This window comes from Cyprinodon variegatus, unplaced genomic scaffold (genome assembly GCF_000732505.1).
Source record: "Cyprinodon variegatus isolate N-32 unplaced genomic scaffold, C_variegatus-1.0 Scaffold857, whole genome shotgun sequence".
Lineage (NCBI taxonomy): Eukaryota > Metazoa > Chordata > Actinopteri > Cyprinodontiformes > Cyprinodontidae > Cyprinodon > Cyprinodon variegatus.
Genome location: NW_015151310.1, coordinates 144,150 through 153,878, shown reverse-complemented (window position 1 = coordinate 153,878; position 9,729 = coordinate 144,150). Strand labels below are relative to the sequence as shown.

The window sequence follows — 9,729 nt, the reverse complement described above, 5'->3', positions numbered from 1 at the left end:
AAGTATGGTTCACATGAATTATCAGAATTCTGATTAATAAATTCCTATTCAGCTTAATCTATAATCAGAAAAACAGTTATTAAATCTTTGCAGTCAATATTAAAACAAGAATGCAGGAATGCATTCCTTAGATAAATTAAAATCAAGGGACGTATACATTTTGTCATCTGAAGTTTAGGAAGCAAATGCCTTAGTTATTTCTGTAAACTAGCTGGTGGGACAGTCGCTGTTCTGTCAGAGCAGCATACCGTCACCATGGCAGCTGGAATCAATACACAGCGAGGAGAGGGAGCAGGTGCTGCACCTGTGTTTGTCCACCTGTCAACAGTGTATATGGCAGGCCATTTTGACATTTATTAACTTGACTGAATGTACGTTCCAGATGTCTCCAACGCATTTTTTCCTAGTCAAAATAAACATCTCAGATATCTAAAATAACGTTCTTCCTATCTAAAATATAGCTACATTCCAGATATCTGAAATGTAATTCTTACAAGTACAAATGACGTTACGTTTCCCATTCATGTGTATTGGGCTTTTACTTCCAGATATCTAAAATAATCACTTTTTGGCAGCTTGAAATGTATTTTTTGCTAGCAAAAATGTATTTTATGATATCTATATATACATTTCTGACTAGTAGGAATATCTTTTAGACTAGGAACAATCTTATTTTAAAGATCAACAAATGGAGCTATAGAGGACAGCACTTCTAATAAATGTCAAAACAGCCTGCCGCAGTCACTGTCTATTTAGATCCACTGTTACATAATGACCACTCCTCCTGGGAGGGAACTGTCTGAAAATGAAGGCAACCATTCTGCAGTTTGCTCTTTTCCTGCAACTCTCGTTCCAGGAAGCTGTGCAGCGTAGAAACTGCGTGATCCTTTCCTGCCTTCCCCAAAAAACTCAAATTTAAGGTACAGTATTTAAAGTTGATACCAATAATTGTATATATACATTTTTTTCTTTATGATTTATTTATTTATTTATTTTTTCAGTGCAAACATGAGTGAGGAAGCAAAGCAGACTTGTTATGAGGGCTGCAATGTCAACTCTTTCCAGTTTTACCTGCAAAAGTCTGGCGAGCACGAAGCCATTGTCAAATGTCTTCAAAACATCCTGCCTGCAGAATTTCAAAGGTGCAAAGAAAAAGCTTATATTCATACATCTCGTCCTCAGGAATGGTTGGTCATGCCCATTTTAACACAATGCTCCATTGTTATATGAAAAACCAAAAGGTTTCAATAAACCATTTCTTTTTCTACAAGAGGTTTGTGTATTTTAGTTTTTATTATTATTATTCAAGGAAATTTTGAATGTAATAATTAAATTATTTCTAAATTGGCCTGTTATATTACTTCAAAAGCTTTCTTAATAAAGCCAGATGATCATTGCTCTTAGTTTTTTTTTCAGGATCCACCCATAAACGTTGGAAACTTTTTAGTGAAATTTGAGATCCAAGGTGCCATTTGCAGTTTTTACCAATCGAACAGACATATTATTGCCTACAATAGAGAAAAATAATTTCAACAAGTTTTGATGTTGTCAACATGTATGTGTCAAACTATACTGTATGCATCTCCATAGCTTATATTTTGTTTTCAATGAACAACAAAAAAAAAGGCATACAGACGTAGGATCGTGGTTAGTTTACTTATTTAAAAAAAGTCAATTTTACAAAGAAGAATTTATTTACCTGCCATTACTGATGGAAGTCTATCAAAGTAATAACTGGCTTAATGATTTCTAGCTAACTGATTACCCCATTATTTGAACTTTTTTTTCCTCTTCTTTAACCAGTTTTTATGTTTTTCAGAATTGGAGCTGGTAAAAGCAACCTGGATGTGCTTGGAGTCGGGAGTGGTGGTGGTATGTGATGTTATATAACAGATTTAAACTATAAATTGCCTAATTTTCAAAAAAAGGTTTAATGATTGAAAACCTGCAAGGTGCAATAAAGAAAATGCATGGAAACCATGCAACTGTTGCGCCCATTTACAGAGCAATATCGACCAACGGTTAATCCATAAGGTTATAAAGCAATGGTCGTCCATGTGAGGTATAAGAGATTACACTTACATTTTTTAATCTAATAATAGGAACCAACTCATTTGAATGAAAATTAGGACAAAGAGAAAGTGCTTTATACATCCCTATTTTTCTGGATCCCCTACTTTCAGATTTCCTTTTTGCTGCTGTTAGGCTGCAACTCATGAGTATTTTGCACATCGATTAATCAATAATCTGATCGAGAAGGATTTGTTAAAGAAGAGTTGTTACAGAATTAAATGGAAAATAAAGTTTTTCTAGTTGAGGGGTTCCTGATAGAGCATATTGTTAGATGAAAAGAAGTGATATATAAAGATATATATATATATATATCTATATATATCTATATATATAGATTGTGGTTTAATTACTGCTTTAAGTAGGCTGTTCTGTCAGTCAGTCATGTTACTCCATTTAACGATTTCTTGATTACTGAATTTGTTGATTGTTTCTATAATCAGTTAATCATAACTAATCCGATTAATTGTTTCAGCCTGAGCTGCTATTGATTTTTTTAAATAGGTGAGTGATTGCTGTAGCAGCCAAGCAATACCCATTCTGAAATGGGTGCCATTTCTTTTTCCACACAAAAAAAAAAAAGCCAAGAGCTTTACAGATAATCCCAGACAATTATAAATTACAAAAAAGACAATAAAAGGTGCGACAAGTCTTTGTTTTGTCAGGTTTTTGTCATTCGTGAAATAAAATCACATAAAGCAGAAAGGTGTGGTTGAATTTAGAAATACTAAAACTTTATGGTCTGCTTTAGGTGAGGTGGATGCCCAGATACTCTCACTTCTGCAGTCAGCGTTTCCCTCTGTTCCTGTAACTGCTGACATTGTGGAGGGCAGCTCTCAGCTCACAGATAACTTCAAAGGTAATGATGAATAACATGCAATTTGTTGTTGATGGCAGAATTTTGTGCTCTGTATTATTTAATATGAAAGAACCACCACATAATAGATGCACTGATCAGAGGTCTGTGGGTGCTTTCTGATCTGTTTTCTTTTATTTGTTTTATTTTCTCAAGCTTCAACTGGTGTTACAGGTTTTTAAAGATTGAGTCACTATAAAACAGGGTTTTTAAGTTCAATTTTAAAACAGTTTCAAACTTATGAAAGTTTAGAAAAAGTATTTGTTTATCTAGATCCTTAACTTATTTCTTAAATCTCTTTCTATTTTGCAAAGACTCTTCATACCAAATGTGTTACATAATTTAACTACAAATTGACTAATATATAAAGCTTTAATAATTGACAACCAGTAATGTCCAATAAAGAAAATGCATGTACCTGTTGAGCTAAAAATGTCCATTTACAGATCAATATTTGCCAACAGTCCGTTACAACGGTTAAGGCAGTGATTCCCAACCCTGGTCCTCAGGGAACCCTACACTGCATGTTTTAGATAAGTCTCTGTTCCAGCACACCTGACAAATTTTAGGGTTCCTCCTCTGCAATCAAGTGCTAAAGAAGCTTGTTAATCATCGATTCTTTGCTGGTGTGATGCAACAAAGAAACACCTTTAACATGCAGGACAGGTGTGGGGAACACTGGGTTAAGGTTCTAAAGCAAAGGTTGTCAATTATAAAAGGGATTATCCTGAAATTCTTTAATGATGTGAAAACAGACAATGAGCACCTTAAGATCATCCATCATAGATGAGCTTAAAGTACATAAAAAACCTTGCACATGGAGCAAATGCAATAGAAGAAGGCCCATATTAAATTCCATAGGAGCCAGCTCGGGTTAACCGTAAATGCTTTCCTGTCCGGAGTCCATTGTTGTGGGACTTAAGTGCTGGGTGCAGAAGTGCTTGCTTCTAAGCTCAAATGCATGGATCTGCATGCTAACTGTAGCTCTCTTTTCTTTTGTTAAGCCACTGCAGCCCTACTACTATGACTGGAATGAAAAATGTATTGTCTTGCTTTTGGTAAATAACCAAATATTGTTGACGAGATGAAAAGTTAAGAAGATATAAAAGACCACAATGGCCAGAGCGAGGCAACAAATATAAAGTTTACTTTTAATAAATGACAACCCATGCCTTTAGCCGAAACAAATGAAAATAAAAGTAGAAGAACCATAGCTTTTAAAAACATAATTAGGTCTTGAGATCCACAGATTCAATGCAGGAGGAAAATGGAATGAGTCATCTGTGCAATCTATTAGAACAATTATATTTCTTTCTGACTTCTTCTTCTATAGCTTCAGAAAAGACATCTTTAATATGTTAATGTGACACAGTAGCTGTTAACAGCAGAGCACACAATGCTAGTGGTCAGAGGTGGGACCTTAAGCCACACACCCAGATGTCAGTGGATCAATGGAAACACAAAAATCTCAGTGCAGAGTAGAGCATGGCAGAGCTTGAATTTTCAGAAAAGGGTCTTAATAATAATAGGTCTGCTTTGAAATTCAAGCTAAAATACGACATTGAAAAAAAAAAAAATCAAGAAAACATGGAGACACTGTAAAAATGGTGGTCATATGTACATGATTTTAATTACAGTTTTGGACGACGGGATAAAGGTCATTTTTAGAAGGCTGTTTATAAACGCTGAAATATCTTAATGTCATAACTATGTTCTCTGTATAATTGATTAGCTTTGATTGCCAAGACTGCCAACCTGCAGAAGATCCAGTTTTCATGGCACATCACGTCCAGTGAAGACTATGAGAAGCAAGTGAAGGCAAAGGGAGACATCAAGAAATTTGACTTCATCCACATGGTTCAGGTATTGTTCAATATGGTTTGAATTACTATTGCCCCATATTTCTTACACTGTAACTGCACTAGATGCAGTGATTATTGTATGGAATGAAGCTAAACCAGATGTCTGAAACCTTTGAAATCCAAATAGCAATTTTTCCCAAGTGCAGCTAAATAAAAGGTATTTAGAGCCACAAATATTACACGGCTAATAAAGCACAACTTTTTGTTAAATATCCTCCATAGGAAAGCTGTTGCCATTTTAAATACAGGTAGGCAACAGATTTTTTGTACTTTGGGATTTTAAAACAGGGGGACATATAAAACATTTAATAAAAATAAATTGTAGATTTTGTTCAATAAGATATTATTTGATGTAAAAAAAATAATAATAGTTAAAACAAATTCCAAGATAATACGAAAAATTGACCTAAACCTTCTGTTTATTTTATTTTCATTCTGTTTTAAAAATTAAATTCAAAATTTCTTTAAGAAACTTGCTACAACTTATAGGACTGGTATTTGCTATTATATTGTATTCAAAACTATTAGCTGGCTTATTTAGAATTTTTAGCAACTATTAAGATGCACGGTACAGGGTCCAAAGAGCTACGAAAGCAGACCATCTAGATTCTAGAAAGTGTCTCTTACTCAAAAAGCTGTTAAAAAAAATTTTTTCTTTGCATTTTCATGGTTGTTTAAAACATGAAAACTGGAAAATGAACTTTTTCAGACGTTTTAAGTAAAAGATTATGACAAATGTCATGCAAATACTGTTAGTCCCTATTCCTCCATAAAATCTGATTTTAGCAAATTAGTAGTTGTCCTTGTGTAATTTAAACATCTTATAAAAAATTGTGTTGTGAATGCCTCAGATGTTCATTTAAGAACATAAGAAAACAACTACATCACAAAGACCAAGAAACTGCACAGGTAAGCAGCAAAGTTGTTGAGACATTTATTGCAGGGTTAGGTTATATTTCTACTACTATTGTGGCTTGTAAAAATAGGCCAGTGGTAACTGTGAGGAAGCTTCAGATAAGAGAATCTGTTAATGAGATTACTATTAATTAACACATAACTAACACGGCATATAGTGTTGAATTGTAAGGGAAAAGCCACGGTTCATCTTTGGCACATTCCATTTAGGGAACATAACAAAAAAATGTAAAAAGTGTTTGAAATAAAATGAGACTAAACTGGTTGGACTACATGCCACACAACTTATGGGGAGTAAAGCTAATGCTGGGCTTTAAAAAAGCACACAATTCTATGCTGAATCTTTGTGGAGGTCAGTAATTTTGGAATTCTGTTCTTCAGCAGGAAGAGGGAGGCTGGTGATGGTTGATGGCAAAAAAAGAATTTGCTAAATACAACTTAAAACTTCAGGAAGAAACCTATTTAGCAGCAACAAAAGACTTCTTTATTGAGTGAAGGTTCACCTCATGGCCGGACAACACCCATGAGATGTGCACACAAAAAAAACTGCTGTAATAATAAAAGGTTTGCTCCATGGGTTCAGGCAAGCAAAGTCTGAATAAACACTTTATTTTTAAAGATTTGTATTTCTGAAAGGGGTTTGCAACCCTCAATCACTTATATTGTAATTTGTAAGTATATCCTGCTTTGTAATGGTCTTTATAAAATCCAAATGAAAATATTTAAGGGCATGATTGTGATGTAAAACACTACGATTGGTTATAATGGGTGTGCAGGTTTCAACTTTAGGTTTAAGTCACAATATGGGGGGAAATCTGCTGTTTGATGGAGGTCTTTGCTCTTGGAGTGCTCTTCTAGCTTTTTTTTTTATTTATCTATTCTTTGCATATGTTATGAGTTCCGTTTGGTAAATGTAGAAAAAAATATGTTATTTTAATAGGTTTTTGTTTTCATGTTTCTAAGTTAAGTGACCTAGTGATGAAAAATAAATGAAGGCAAAAATTGACATTTACATTATGCAAATATTCAAGTCGTTGTATTGAATGCTTTCTTTAACAGATGATCTACTATCTAAATAACCTGAGTGAAAGCATCAAGTTTCATCATAGCCTCCTTAAAAACAATGGCAAACTCATGATCATTGTTGAAGCAGGTAAATCAAATTCAAATTTGTGAAATTTGATATAAATCTGTGTAGCTATCCTTTGTCCAGGATTATTTGACAAATGTTTAAACATTATGGTCTGCTTGAAGGCAATAAGTAAAATGGAATTTGCCTCTCTATTTGTCATTTGCCTCTCATATTGTCGTTATTTTATTTCTTTTCTACAATCCAGCTAACAGTGGTTGGGACATCCTGTGGAAGACTTTTGCGAAGGAGCTGTGCAAGTGTGGAAGCATTGATGAGTACCGCTCATCAGGAGAGGTCATTGCCTGCCTTAAAGAACAAGGCCTTAAATTTGAAGAACATCCTGTTCCCAACAGCTTTGACATCACAGAGTGCTTCGACCAGAGCAGCGTTACAGGAGAACGTCTGCTGAGTTTCATGACGGGAAGAGACCACTTCTCTGAATCCTTCACCCCAGAGGTCAGAGCTGGAATTCTGGATCTCCTTAGGAACAAGTGCAGCACTGAAAAAGATGGCAAGGTGTTCTTCAACAGCAATCTGAGCTGCATTGTTGTGCATGCTTGAACCTCTTTGTTAAAATGCTCTTATTGTGCATCTTGTCTTTTATCCATGAAGTTTGCCTCTTTGAGCAAATAAACACTATATGGGTAAAAGTTCTCGATTTAAAAGTAAAGCAATTATACTTATACATGCATATAATCCTAACATTGTTTCAGTTTTCAAATGTTTAGATCAGCACTAGGGATTTCAATGTTTAGAGCTAGGAAAACTATTGAAGTCTAAGCCAATGACTTAAGCTTATCTTCAAAATAAAGTGTCATCAGCATAACAAAGCCTAGAGGCCACACTTCAGCAATAAGCCAACAGGCCGTTATAGCCCGACTCTTCAGTATGCTGGGTAAAGGATTGCTGTACAGTTAAAGAAACTGCAGACAAATATCTAATGCAGCTACATGCTTATCCAGAAAAGGTGCTGTCTCCATGCAATCATCTGGTTTTGCTTTGAAAATGTTTAACCAATCTGTATGATCTGATTAAATTATCTGTAGAGTGCCTTTAACATTTTGTGAATTGGTGAATTAAATTGCAGTGGTGAAATAAAATATTCAAACAACCAACTATGAGTTATTTGATTAAATGATTAGCTCCTACAACACTGAAAAATGTTGATGGCAGCATTTATCGAGGTTAGAATCCATAATGTCCAGTTGTTGAGAGTGTCTTTGTCCCCTGTAAATAATCTGTGTGGCATTTCTGCTGCTGGTGCCTATAACCACTGATCTCTATTTATTCACTGAACCACTGATAGGCCGTTGGTAGTACTTGGTGCTGTGAAGCCATATTGGTACTCCCTAGTTAGACCGGTCAGAATGTAAATGATACGTGTGCTAGAGCAGCGGTCCCCAACCTTTTTTGCGCCACGGACCGGTTATATGTCAGACAATATTTTCACAGACCGGTCTTTAAAGTGTGGGGGGTAAATATGATGAATAAAATAATACGACTGGCATACAATCAAATACAAACAGCATAAAAATAAGACTCACCATTATGTTTAATTAGTGGGAGCCCTGAGCTTGTTTTTCTGAAGCTCAGGGCTCAGTCCCATCTAGGCGTAACCCAGAGACAATGATAAGAAGTGTGCTCCTGATGTCCAGTCTGTTCTGTAGCTTTCTTTTGGTCGCTCTAACCGCAGGAAATAGGATGCGGGTTAGGGTTATAGATAGGATGCGTCTTGACTAAATTAACCAGTGTGAAGAGGCACAGATGCACCGACTGATGTAATTGGGAGAGAATACCCCAACTTTTTATATTTTTCTAAATAAAACATCACTCAGACTCGTGGATAAATTATATATATGGATTTTTTTCTGTGCGGCCCGGTACCGGTCCGCAGCCCGGTGGCACAGCTAAAATACTGTGCTGAATTTTCTATGTGGCAATATGGGAGTGCCCATTATTTAAGTATTGCTTTGTTTTCTAAAGGTCAGTATTTGTATAAAGCTTTGCTTGATAAACCCGTCCTGAAAGGAAGCTTTGCATGAAAAACCAATCCCGAAAGGAGGTCAAGTCAGGACAGGTTTATTTGTAAAGCACCATTTGCAGGTTACAATGAGGTTAAATAAAATTCTTTACAAAAAAGCCAGAACAACTTTGAGACAAAAAATGTTTAAAGAAATTAGTTTTACATTTTAACGTGAGTTAAAAGAATAAAGTATATTTTGTGTATACATTTTAAGCACAAATATAAATTGCCAATAACTGATGGAAATGAGAGAATGGTCAGAGCAGTAACTGCTCACTATAAAGTTACAATTTTCTGAAAAAATCTAAGGTTTTGTTCTGAATGTGAGTGCAAAAAAGAAAAGTGATCTGGGATTGTTTGAGAACCAATTCAAGAGTTTCCTTTGACTTCAACTCTTATATATAGACAAATATTAGTGAAAATAATCCATCACATAAGGTGCAGCGTATTATTGCATGTCACACTAAGATCAAAAGTATAATCTTAAATGGAGCAGTGGTCTGTCTAGGCTTCTTTGAACAAATTAAACAATTTTGTACAATATTGCATGTAGAAGGGCAAATGACAAGATCATGTTGTGGGACAAAAGAACAAAGGTGATTACTATGTCACAATATATACTGTATGTAACTAGTACATCATATGTTACAATCCAGATGCTATACTACAATAACACCTATGGAGGCTTTTGAAATGACAAAGTCATGGTAATTAACATCCATTGCTTTAATAGGGGTGATTTTATTTATTTTTTTTATGCAGGTTATGTTTCCACTATATAGATATAAATGCTTACTTTTATTATTTAAAGTTTACTATACTTGCATATACTGTGGTCTAGTTAAACATCAATCCTGCACATTGTATTTCC

At 34.9% G+C, this 9,729-nt stretch overlaps 1 protein-coding gene across 1 annotated transcript; it reads left to right on the top strand.

The window, feature by feature from the left end:
• Positions 1-790: 790 nt before the first annotated feature.
• On the top strand, positions 791-7,942 carry LOC107099305 (histamine N-methyltransferase A-like). Its single transcript, XM_015397360.1, has 7 exons — positions 791-920; positions 1,002-1,142; positions 1,820-1,872; positions 2,822-2,929; positions 4,659-4,789; positions 6,763-6,856; positions 7,041-7,942. Exons 2-7 carry the CDS (start codon positions 1,009-1,011, stop codon positions 7,394-7,396), a joined length of 876 nt encoding a protein of 291 aa, XP_015252846.1. The 5' UTR covers positions 791-920; positions 1,002-1,008; the 3' UTR covers positions 7,397-7,942.
• Positions 7,943-9,729: the final 1,787 nt, after the last annotated feature.

What these genes read in the sequence shown, in the direction of transcription:
- LOC107099305 (XM_015397360.1), top strand. Translation starts at nt 1,009, where the DNA reads ATGAGTGAGGAAGCAAAGCAGACTTGTTATGAGGGCTGCAATGTCAAC. An exon ending in TGGAGTCGGGAGTGGTGGTG is followed by an intron (nt 1,873 to 2,821) that starts GTATGTGATGTT and finishes GGTCTGCTTTAG; the next exon opens with GTGAGGTGGATGCCCAGATA. An exon ending in ACTTCATCCACATGGTTCAG is followed by an intron (nt 4,790 to 6,762) that starts GTATTGTTCAAT and finishes TTTCTTTAACAG; the next exon opens with ATGATCTACTATCTAAATAA.